The following is a 12,033-nucleotide window of genomic DNA, read 5'->3' as shown; positions in this document are numbered from 1 at the left end:
TCTTCGTGTGAACAGAGAAGCGGCTTGAATGAGTGCCACTGCAAATTATAGTGCTGTTAAGCAGCGACTGTTTCATCTCATTCATTTGTTCATTCATTTATTCATTCGCGTAATCATTCTAGCGTCCGGGCCGCTTGGTGTTGTGCTCAAAAGGCACTAAAACGTGTGCAGGAATTCGGCATGTGACAAATGCAGTGCTCCAAGATTACGTGGTATATGTATGTTTAACTTCTTTTGCACCGTACGTAGCCAACCGTGCTAATAGGAGATGCGGGTGGGAAGGACAAGAAACGGAACACAGAAAGTTTATCCTCTACGTGTTTCGTCTCTCAAGGACAGAGCAAGGTATTTAACAATTCAATTATTGCAATACAATTGCGAATGTGTGTGCAGCGTCTAAATGTAACTACACCTCGCAGTGGCTAAGAAATAGGGGAAGACCTGCGTACCTAGAGAGTTCATGAGCAGGTTGAGGTAATGCAGGGAATGAGGGAATACAAATCTGCAGGCCAGAGAGGGAATTCGGATGGCCTGATGTTAGAAGTACTCTTTGGTTCTTTCGGTAAAAGAACCAAAGAGTAATTCCTGCAGTCACGAAAGCTCCAAATTAAGATTGATGTTAGAAGTGTCAAGAGACGTCCATAGAGAGAGGGAATTCTTGGCTGGCCTTGACCAGGAGAAAGGATGGCCAATGTGTGGTTAGCCAAGAGGACGGGAATTTCAGACAGTGGAAGCAGCAGCAGAGAATGTGCATCCTCCTCCTCCGCTCACTGGGCAAAGGTTGACTGACACGTTTGACAGAAGGCCTCACTTGCTGGAGCAGAGAGCGATGAGAGGGGAGAGGAGGCGTGGACGAGTCTATGAAGAATCTTGAAGATGGTGTGGGGCGATCTTGTAATTGGTCGGGGGTTGGATTGGGAACCAGTTGGGGATCAGTGTATCAGTGTGACGTGGTCCCATTTAATTATGGGTGTGGATGACGCAGTTAATCGTTGAATGCATTAAACATGAGCTGAAATGCACACTAACAGGCAGAGATTGTTATATTCCATTGGTCTTAGGTGTGTGTATATAGGGAGCGGTGGCGCAGTAGTTAACACAGCTGCGTTACGAACCCGGCGACGGTAGTTTGATTCCCGCTCATGGCCACCACCAGTGACGATTATCTGAACCGGTCCTGATCCTCCGCTAGGTCGACTTAGCCTCAAATTAGTACCTGGTGTCATGAGTGTAAGCATCGCCACTGGGGAGACAAAGGCAGTCGGGTGTGGTGCTGGTCACCCACCCCCTCGTGTGCTGTACCGGCCTTCATAAATGCTCGTGAAGAGCACTTGCCCCGAAAGTCTATTAAGGCGACACAGGGGATCGTATTTGTATTCATATGGTAGTGGTAGCACAGTGGTAAGTGCAGTACTTAACCTGGGGTGCATGTACCCCTGCAGCCAAGGTTAAGGACCGCTGGGTTCGTGCGATGCTCTATGAACCCAGCGACCCGAGTTTGATTGCTGCTAATGACGAATAGCAGTGGTGAATACAATGTTGAACCTGTCCTGGTACTCGCCTAGGTCTACTCAGCCTTAAATGCGTACCTGGTGCAGTGTGTAGACATCTGCACTGAGGAGACAAAGGCGGCCGGGTGTGCTGCTGGCCACCAACCCCCTCGTGTGCTGTGCCAGCCTTAACAGGTGCTCGCTAACAGCACTTACCCCAACAGACTGTTTAAAAGCTATACAGGGTATTTTTGTCTTACACACACAGAAATATAATTGTACATTTAAGCAAACATGTTAAATCAGCGATGTGTGTTAAATGTAAATATCTGGCGCAAAGATTTTTGACAATGCGTAGCTTGTTACGTATACCATGAATCTACATTGCACGTGGTGGCTGTAGTCGTACGTGCGTATGATGTGCAATGAACCGAGTCGCTGTTGGGCTCCGACTTGTGCCAGTTCTCTCGGCCAAAGGCAGCACGTGGTGCAGATAAAGCTCGTGATTGGTTTACACGCGGGGTGCAGGTGATGCTCGTGATTGGTTAACACGCGGGGTGCAGGTAAAGCTCGCGATTGGTTAACACGCGGGGTGCAGGTAAAGCTCGTGATTGGTTAACACGCGGGGTGCAGGTAAAGCTCGTGATTGGTTAACACGCGGGGTGCAGGTAAAGCTCGTGATTGGTTAACACGAGGGGGGCAGGTAAAGCTCGTGATTGGTTAACACGCGGGGGGCAGGTAAAGCTCGTGATTGGTTAACACGCGGGGGGCAGGTAAAGCTCGTGATTGGTTAACACGCGGGGTGCAGGTAAAGCTCGTGATTGGTTAACACGCGGGGTGCAGGTAAAGCTCGTGATTGGTTAACACGCGGGGTGCAGGTAAAGCTCGTGATTGGTTAACACGCGGGGTGCAGGTAAAGCTCGTGATTGGTTAACACGCGGGGTGCTGGTGAAGCTCGTGATTGGTTAACACGCGGGGTGCAGGTAAAGCTCGTGATTGGTTAACACGCGGGGTGCAGGTAAAGCTCGTGATTGGTTAACACGTGGGGGGTGCACGCTGGGAACGTCGGGAATTTTATTGGAAGGATGGCGGTCAGCAACCTTAGAGGTTCCAAACAGAATGGGGTGAAACGCGTTGTAGATGTACAGGGTGGTCTTGTGACCCCTATTGAATTATCTTAAGACGTAAACAAAAATGTTTAGTTAAGGTTTATTTAAAACATAAATGAATATGCAAAAGAACGAAAATGCGAGGGCTAACTTAATTGGTGGAGGAGGGGGGGGGGTGTCACAAGACATCTGGACCAGCCTGTGCACTGAGCAGTACGTGTTCACGAGACTAGGTCAGCTGGCTCTGATAATCAACGTTCGATTATCCAGGGTAATGGGAGAAGGAGGGATGGCCCAGATAATGTATACATGTATGTTGAACTTCTTTCACACCGTATGTATCCAACCGTGCTAATCGGAGGTGCGGGGGAAGGACAACAAACTAAACGCAGAAATCGTTTCTAATGAAGTGAGTTTTCAATCTAGATTTTATATTACATAGCTCCAGTGGCGTCCAGATGGCTGCAGAAGCGCATCTAAAAGCGCGCGATGCGGTGATCGTCTTTGTTCGATGGTTAGCCAGAAGCCACTTTGAAGATGTTGGGAACTTGACGTGCGGCAATGGCGCAATTGGGATAAATATTTGGTAAAATTATAAAAGTTACGAAAGCTAGAGAAAAAACATTCTCCGGCCATTGAAGGGTGCAGACATTAAGGAGCATCAACCATCACGCGAACACCGGTCATCCTCACAGCAGCTGTTGGCTAATCATCGCGCGCTTTCAGATGTGTTTCTTCAGCCGTCTGGAACGCTCTTCCTTCCGATATTAGGAAGCCACTGGAGCTATTAATTTTCAAACCTAGATTGAAACACGAATTTCTTTGAACTACTTTTTGTGTTTAGTTTGTTGTCCTCCCCGCACCTCCAGTCAGGATGGTTCGCTAAGTACGGTGCGAAAGAAGTCCACCATACATACACACACGTACCTACGGCAACGAACTTGAGACTCATTGAGGAATTCGCAGTCACGGAGCGTGGAGAAATAAGCCCTCCAGGTAATTAGCGCTGCAAAGCCGATGCCAAAAAAATAAGCAAACTTTCAAAACGTGCCAATTTGTGGGATTCTGCCAGCCGCTCGTAATTTGGCAAAGAACCCCCCCCCCCAACCTTTGGCGTGGGCATGAGGGCCCTTTTAAAAGGGCCGTGTGAGCGAAGCGGCTGGTGGGCGCGATGGGAGTGGTTGAGGATGGGGGGGGTGGATGCACGATCGAGACGGTGGCGGTTGGGAGTCATCGTGCTTTGCAGCTCGCCGCGATGCCGTCAGTGTGTTCCTACGCACAAGAACCGAAACCTCACATGCCACCTGGACCTTGGATGAAATAAGCCCCCTCCCACCTCACTGCACAGTTCTTTCATCTTAATTAACTCACGTAATTTACTCTGTGTATGCATACGTGATGTGTATTATAGCTGGTGGCAAGAATCAGAATCTTTATTTATCCTGGATAAATCCGATGAGCCATGAAGCTCTTTTGTTTACGGATGTCCAGTAATCAATTAATCCATTGGCGCGTCAATCGTCAGGGGCTGTTTGTGGCTATAATTCACCGTGCTGGTCAGCGCAGCTTGGTAAACATCGGGATGGGAGTGGAGAACAGCTCAGATATCACTCACCACCGAAGTTGGCCACGTCCCGGGAAATCAATTTCAAATTTGCCACGGTTATAGCGCGGTGTGTAACCCGCTGCACCGCCACTCCCCACACTTTAGCTACAGCAAGGTGAGATAGACCATTGAGATGGTGGCTACTCCCATCTCTCGCAAGGCCTATGGCCAGTGTGGAAGAGTAAGCCAAATACCCTCTAGAGGGAATCTCTAGAGCACCGTCTACTGAAGGCCCTTCTGCCAGCAGTGGAATGAGTAAGACATTTCAGGGCTGCTTCTTTACCACATTTGCCTTGCCATTGTATCATTATTATTCACGAACATCTGACCACCAAGAGAGATGATCCCACAAATCTGACCTAACCCGACTACATTTTAGAAGCAGTGAAGGAGAGTGGCGTGGCCAAGCGAACGAGCTGCCTCGAGTTCAGAGGAGTTCTCTTCTCAAACCCAAAACAAAGACGAATCCCGGTTGGCTACGTACGGTGCGAAAGAAGTTCAACATACGTACATGCAGCTCAGCTTCGTTTGCAATGAACTTCCCCGCTGACAGAGGGAGCTAGAAACTCCCCAGGGAATTGGTGGGAGCGGGGGGTGGGGGGTCCCAATATACTTTTTGGGTCTTTCGGGAAAGTCATGTAGATAGAAAAATAATACAATCATTATTTTCTTATTTGTCCCATGAATTCCTGCAGTCACGAAATCTTTAAGTCAAGGGTCCCAATATTTCAAAGCTTTTTAAGCAGGGCCCTACATTAATAAGAAAAATAAAACATGAAATGTATTGTTTTTGGAAAATATCAATATAATACTAATTTATGGAGTTTCAAGGGCGGCAGTCGATTGCCCCATCGCCCCCCACCCTACACCTGGATCCACCACTCCCCACTGAATAGCAAACGTATCAGCGGCGGTGCTGAGCCTCATTAGAGGCAGACAGGGAGGCTCGACGAGACATCCTTGAAGCAGGAGTGAATGAGTGGGAGAGCGCCAGGGCTGCGCAGTAACATTCGGCGCTGATAAATGACCCACGTGTGGACACGTGGGTTCAAATGATCCCCAAGAGGAGCGCAGCAGACAGCTGCTGAGGACTTGAGAGATGAAGAGGCGGCTGGCACGGGGGACACGGAGTCGAGACCAGAGGCCACATCCTGTGACTCCCAGTTCTGGGGGTCTGAATGCATATTTAAGCGGAACTTTGTCCTACTACATTTTCAGACCAATATTATCCAGCAGCAACAGCAGCATTTGTTTTTTAGCAGCAAGCAAACTGTGGACAGGTCCAAGGAGGTTTCAAAAACCTCCTTGGTCTCATCTTCTTGGTTCTTTCGGTAAAGTCACTTTACCGAAAGAACCAAGAAGATGAATCCCTGCAGTCACGAAAGCTTTAAATCGAAATTTAACCTCCTTGATCTCATCAACAACGGTCAGCCTCGGTGAACAAAATGCCGACCCGCTTATCAGATGTTATTGTCAAGAGCGCTCCGTCGAAACGACGGGACCCCATCCGAAGCAGAGGAAGCACATCGCGTTGCACAAACTCGTCATCGGTAGGGCAGGAGCAGGCGCCCCCCGTCGCACGCCCCCATATTTCACCGCGGCGTTGTTTACGGCACTCCCGGCGTTTGTTTTTTCCCATGCGGACGTCGACGGCCGCTGACGCACGCGCGAGCAAATTCATCTCCCTGGCAGAGCGACCGCGAGACCTGCACAGCGTCCCCCGTGGCACGATTCGTTGAGCGATGGCGCTCGCCGTGATGTGACGCGCGCAGCCGCGAGATGTTAGCTACCTCGCCCGGTTTACAAGAGGTCCTGGGTTCGATCCCGATCCTGACGCCTGCTGTATATTTGGAGTTTGCTTGTTCTCTCTCTCTCCCCGTGGTCGCGTGGATTTTCCTCCGGGTCCTCCGGGTTTTTCCTCCACATTGAGAAATGTGCGTTCAGATTTATTTGGCCGCTGGTAAACATTTATTTGGCCACTGGTAAACATTTCCACCAGATAGGCCACTTAGTTGAGCTATCATTTGTTGCCAGGTCGCTTCTGAAAAATAGCTACTTGGCTGCTCAATGGGCCTAATGGGCCTTACCTGGTAAAATAAAAAAAAGTTTAGTTTTAGTCTCAGCATGCGGCAGCGCCCACAATGAAGGTGTTGAATCCACGTAACTGTCGTTGGAATAAATTAAAATATAAATAATCAACAAAAACATAATTCGGGTCACAGCCGTTTGTCAATCTACTGCGTTTCCCAACCCCCCCCCCCCCCCAACTGAGTCCTGTGGTACGAATGCTGACACCACAGTTTGTCGATTGTGAGGTAGCATGCGGTGGGGTAAAGTGTGAGTTCTCCAACCTATTCCAGCATGGAAGAGTAGGCCAAAAATACTCTCCAGAGGGAGCTCTCGAGAGCTCCCCCGAGTGGAGGCCCTTCTGCCAGCAGTCGTGTGAGAGAGTAATTGCAGGGCTGCGCTTACCTGTCAATAAACTATTGAATGAAGTCCTCTGATATTTGGGGGGGTGATACGACCCTACTTCACCACACAGGTCAGTGCGGGCATGGTGAAGCGGGACGAGTCCCAGGACCAGTTCGGATGTCACGTGCCACTAACAGTGGCCGTTACTGGTAATCGAACTCGGCCCACAGGAGTCATCGCGCAGTTGTTGTACAAATCAAAATTTAAAACAAGTCAAGGTCGTATCCCTGCTGCAATGGTGCACTGCTCCTCTTTATTGCCGTGGTGGAAGTTCCACATTCCCATGGCAGTTGGAGGCCGCTCTCTACATCTATAACACACACGGTGACCGATGCCGACTACCCATTTTATTGATCCCAGAGGGATGTGGCCCAGTTGACCTCCAACCCAGGTTTGAACTCCCAGCCTTCCTCAGTTGTGGCTCACGTCCTCCTGGACACGCAGCCCTGTTGAGCTGCAGCGGCGTTGCTCATTCATCAGCGACGGGAGTGATTCTCGTGTGCGGTCAGGAGCTGTCACCACCCTCAGAAGCGATGGGCAGCTTCTGAACGCAGCTCGTGTGTTGGGATCTAGCTCACAGCCCTCATACCACTATCTGAAGCTCAGCCACTTCACTCTATCTGCGGGGGGGGGGGGGATACATTATTTGATCCGGCATTGCTCTAATGCTGTGTATGATGGGGGAAGTAATTTAGGCCCCACCCTTATAAACATAGAGCCTTGGTCACATCGCTGCTCTCTGATGTGCGCCGTGCCTACGTCGATACCTCCTTTGCAGCGGCACATCCGAGTCGAGCCAGTGCGGGGCCGTCGCGGTATGGACGCCTAATTCCACCGGCTATTTGCCGTGCCAAGCCTCGCAAGAAGACGACTGAATCTGGCTGTGGGCCAAGCAGGGCCAGGGGCGGGGCCCAATGATGCGTGCATCGCGTGAGATGTCACTCGGCACCCCGTGTGTCGCCGTGCCGCCTACGCGACGCACCTCGACTGGTGCATTGCACGTGACGGCAGTCGGTAACGCCACGAAGGACTCGTGTCGCACGTCTCGTCACCGGCACGGCTCGACTTCCGCAGTGGAAAAACAACCACCGAAGCCTCCAGAGCTGTGCTGGGCTAGCTCGGCACGGGCCTGGCGTGGCTCGGTTGTGCGGTGGAAAACGAGGCATTCGCAACGCTCGTAACTCATGAGGCTACACGGTGGGTGGGGGTAGGGGTGGGGCTCCTTGCCTCTGTGTTGGCGTTTGGTGTGAGCGTCATTGTCCGTGTTACCGGAATGTCTGGAAGAGGATCCGTTGGATCGTCCATCGCGTGCACTCGACAGCTGCTTGCTCCACAAGGTGGGAGCGTTTATTATGTCTGAAAAAGAGACACGGCCACCAGGGAACGTAAGCTCGACGCGACGGGCGTACACAAAATATGTTTGCAGCGAGTGCGGTTTTTAAACGCCGCAGCCGCTGCGGTGATTTACACGTCATTCCGTAAATGGGTGTTGCGTGACTCTTAAAAGCTTCGGATTTCAGCGAGCATCTTCCTTTGGTTTACGTACAGCAAAGTAACAAAGTATCTTCGTTTCCCAGTAAACTAATGCATCGGAGAGTAAATTCCGTCGAGATATATTGGAAACATATGCTGTTAAAAATCCATTAGAATAAAACAAAAATGACATTGCGACGAAAAAAACCGGCAATTTATCCTCGTCTTTAGCCAAGATAAACAAAACAAACATTCTAGAAGGCAAGAAGGTAGGCAACAGATGCCGTGCTCGGGAGTAGAAACAATTCCCAGAGGATTTGCATCGCATTCTCGATGATCCCAATGTGAACTTTGGAGATTTGTTTGTGAATGCTGATGAACTATCAAACGGGGCATTTACACGCCGAGACAAAGATGGCCCCTAGTATAGCCTTGTTAGGGCAAGTGCTGTAGGCCAGCACGCCGCACGAGTAAACACACGATGTTGGCCCGACGTTCCATGTTTCCTGGCGGTGGTGAGGTGGCGGAGGTTGGTGGCCAAACACCAGGTACCCCACTCATTTAAGGCTGAGTCGACCTAGAGGGACCAGTTAAAATATTTGGGAATCCAACTCAGGCCACCGGGTTCACGGCGCAGTGCGCTAACTGCCACACCTCCCGCACGAAGAGCCCCCGTGTAGACCACACCAGGCTGTTGAGGAAAGTGCTGTTAGCGAGCACCTATGGAGGCTGGCCCAGCGCACGAGTGGGTGAGGAGCATCGCTCCCAGCCTCCTTTGTCTCCCCAGTGCTGATGTTTACACACCACGCCAGGTACTCATTTATTGCTGAGACAACCTAGGGAAGGCCCAGCACCGGCCCCGATAATCGTCAATGGATATTGGCCATGAGAGGGAATCGAACTCGGGTCGCCGGGTTCATCGCCCGGTGCGCTAACCTCTGTGGCGCCGCTCCATGAGTCGCGCACAAAGACGCGCACACACACACGAATGCGCACATATGCACTCACAAACCCTGCCCAAGGAAAATAACCTCTTTAACAGTCACTTGGAAACCAACATGATAGCTTGGACTCTGTTTCACTTAATTCGCAGTGCAATGACTCAAGACAATGTGGATAACTTTCCAATAAAATGAGAACTGCGCTGGGAGTGCAGCGTTGACCAAATACAAGTCGCCATTGTTAACGCCATCCTATGTGGATTATAAAAGAAAAGAAATATGTAGTGTGCAACACATTACTTGATTATTTGCAATCCACTGCTGGATGACGACCTCTGGGTTTATAATGCAGTGCTCTAACCTCTGCGAAGAACGGCATCTAGTCTGGTATGTGCTGAATAAGGGCAATTTTTTTAAAACATTAACTTTACAATCAATGGCTGAAAGTTGACAACTAATTTTCGGTGAATTCGTTCTTTAAAGTAAAACAAAAATTCCCATGCATTGCCACATCATTAACCCTCTTCCGTTCCGAGAGGTCTGCAAGTTGCAGGGTGGAACGCGCAAGCAGTTCAGAGTTCATTTTATTTAGAGGCGGACCGCCGCTGTTTTAAAAGACACTGTCCTCACCGCAGAGAACCCTAGCGACAAACGCGCGCAATCAGCGTGGCCTTTTCATTCTGATTTCGTTCCGATGACGTACGCGTACGACACCGGAACGGGAAAGAGTTGATCATTCGTGTTGCAGTCTCTCCCTTGCCCTGAATGCACCCCACCACGCCCCCCCCCCTCATTCCCAGTTCCACAATCTCACCGTCGTCATCGCCGAAATGTGGCTCCTGCGAGGGCGTGGGTTTGGAGCCGTCGTCTGCGTTCAGAAACAGGAAGAATTGAAAGGAAACTGACATTATTGAGATAAAGACAATCTACTCCTCAACAAAGGTGGAAAACAGTTTTGCACTTTTTGCCCGGCCACGCACACACACATTTCATAAACATATAAAATTATACATATTTTATATATATATATTTTTAATATATATATAACCGTAACGGTGTAAGTTTACGAGCGGCGTGGATCCACAGCGTGGGTTGCGTCCTTGGCAATGCTTGCGGTTCTGTGCCGCCCACAGATGAGGGCCCACCAGCGTTTGATGAACGTTGCATAGAGGCACTGTCGCCGAGGTGATAGGACATGCGGTGGTTACGTGAGCACACCAGCGATCGTGAAATTTAATCCTTGGCTTCCAGTGTTTCTAAAACCTGCACCACTGTTTGTAAACTTCGAATAACACATTTGCAATGTACTAAAGACAATAATGGGTCGGTTAAAATATTTGTGTTCATAATGGGATATGCTTGTTACTCTGTGTGTAGGGATTCATCATGCCCCGGGCAATTTGGTGCTTTGCCGTGATTCAGTGCACGAATCGAGTTTTTTTCAAGCAAAGTAAATAATATAGCAGCCTCCAGCAGCTGCCCGTGTCACGCGAACCCCGTTGCGTAAAACGCACGAGAAATCTCGCAATAATTGTTCTCGCAGCACGCGATCCAGTGCGAGTGTCGCGAACCTCCGAGAATCGATGTCAATCGATCGGTGATATTTGTTCCCGTTCGAAATAAGTCCACTCGCTCCGACCTCCCAGCCAGTCCGTAGGGATAGCTGGTGGGGAGGGTGAACCTCTTTCTCCCACGACTGCTGCTCGTCTACCCCAAAGTCCGCCAAGTTGCGGGAGTCGGTGACCATGACCACAGATGGGCATTTCTGAACAGGGGAATTAGTTGGTGATGAAATTTTAAAAAATCAATAGGCCTCCCCGTTTTGGCAGGATGTGTCGACGCGTCGCTCCACATTGCTGGGAGCTTCTGATTCAGTTCCTGAAGAATCCCCCAGCACGTGGAGCGAAACGTCGGACAAGACGCGGTGGAGAGAGACCTCCATAGTGCAGTCGCGAACTCCTCCGCAGTCGTGGAACGAAACATTTTCTGAGTTTGGTTGATTCGCCAAAATCGACAAGTGCTCATGAAAACTCGCGTGAGTGCCATAATTCGTGCGACATACATATATTTTTTGAAGCGGCTGCTTCGGACAACAACGATTCTACCCCGTTATTATTCACCCAGGGAGCGTTTCATTGAATCTCAATTTGCTCTCAGGAGGGTCCTGCATTTGGATGTTTGACAAATGCCATTACTGGTCATTTAGCTTGTGAAAGAAAACTTAAGAAAAAGCCACCATGCATACGGGTAGCGCGGGGGTAACACTCAAAACTTCGCACAAATGGATTTAAGAATCCATTGCTCGCCGGCTTTCTCGGACCACCTCACATCCCACGTCTACAGGACGGGTAAGTCTCAAATCTCAGTACTAACAAGACCCCACCTTGCTTAGCTTCTGAGATGTGACAAGTTTGGATGACTGCAAAGCATGATTTTCCACTCTTATGTTCGGCTGAAAACAGTTCCATAACACCGGCTTGTTAAAATGCATGAGTGATTCGTCATTTATTTACAATCACAAATTCCTTGTTGGTAAAACAAAATAAATTATGGTCTTGCCCCAACAGCTATTGCCTGCCAGCAACTGATATCCTGAACCTAAAATGACAAACTGAGAATTTAAATAAATCACGGCTATAAACCTTCCTGATTTCACGCTTATTGGGTTTTGTTTGCGTAGGCCCCCGTGGCTAAATAAAATACGTACGTCACGTCCGGAGGGATAGGACGGACAGACTGTCACGTCTAAATGGACGTGCGCATTGCTCGTTTATCCATTCGTATAACTCGGCTGTCTCCAAACTTTTCTGTCACTCCTATTGCTCAGTGTTTTCAAGGCACCATGTTGTGGACACTTACTCTCCTAACCTCTCCTAACCGAAATCGGTCAAATGAGCATTGGCTGCGCTTTCTATTTGCTCTTAAGAAAGACCAATTGCCCA

The 12,033-nt window shown here is 49.6% G+C and overlaps 1 protein-coding gene across 5 annotated transcripts in view; it reads right to left on the bottom strand.

The window, feature by feature from the left end:
- The window catches only part of LOC133342381 (SPARC-related modular calcium-binding protein 1-like), a 68,920-nt gene that overhangs the window by 21,764 nt on the left and 35,123 nt on the right, over positions 1–12,033 (bottom strand). For all 5 annotated transcript variants that reach the window (XM_061551510.1, XM_061551513.1, XM_061551511.1 and 2 more), the window contains exons 6-7: positions 9,906–9,959; positions 7,947–8,033 (exon numbers count right to left, since the gene is read on the bottom strand). In XM_061551510.1, the coding sequence (XP_061407494.1) occupies positions 7,947–8,033; positions 9,906–9,959 (141 nt within the window). The remainder of the gene's footprint in view (positions 1–7,946; positions 8,034–9,905; positions 9,960–12,033) is intronic.

This window comes from Lethenteron reissneri, chromosome 14 (assembly GCF_015708825.2).
Source record: "Lethenteron reissneri isolate LAM-NWPU_2019-01 chromosome 14, ASM1570882v1, whole genome shotgun sequence".
Taxonomy (NCBI): Eukaryota; Metazoa; Chordata; class Hyperoartia; order Petromyzontiformes; family Petromyzontidae; genus Lethenteron; species Lethenteron reissneri.
This window is presented reverse-complemented; position numbering and strand designations above follow the sequence as displayed.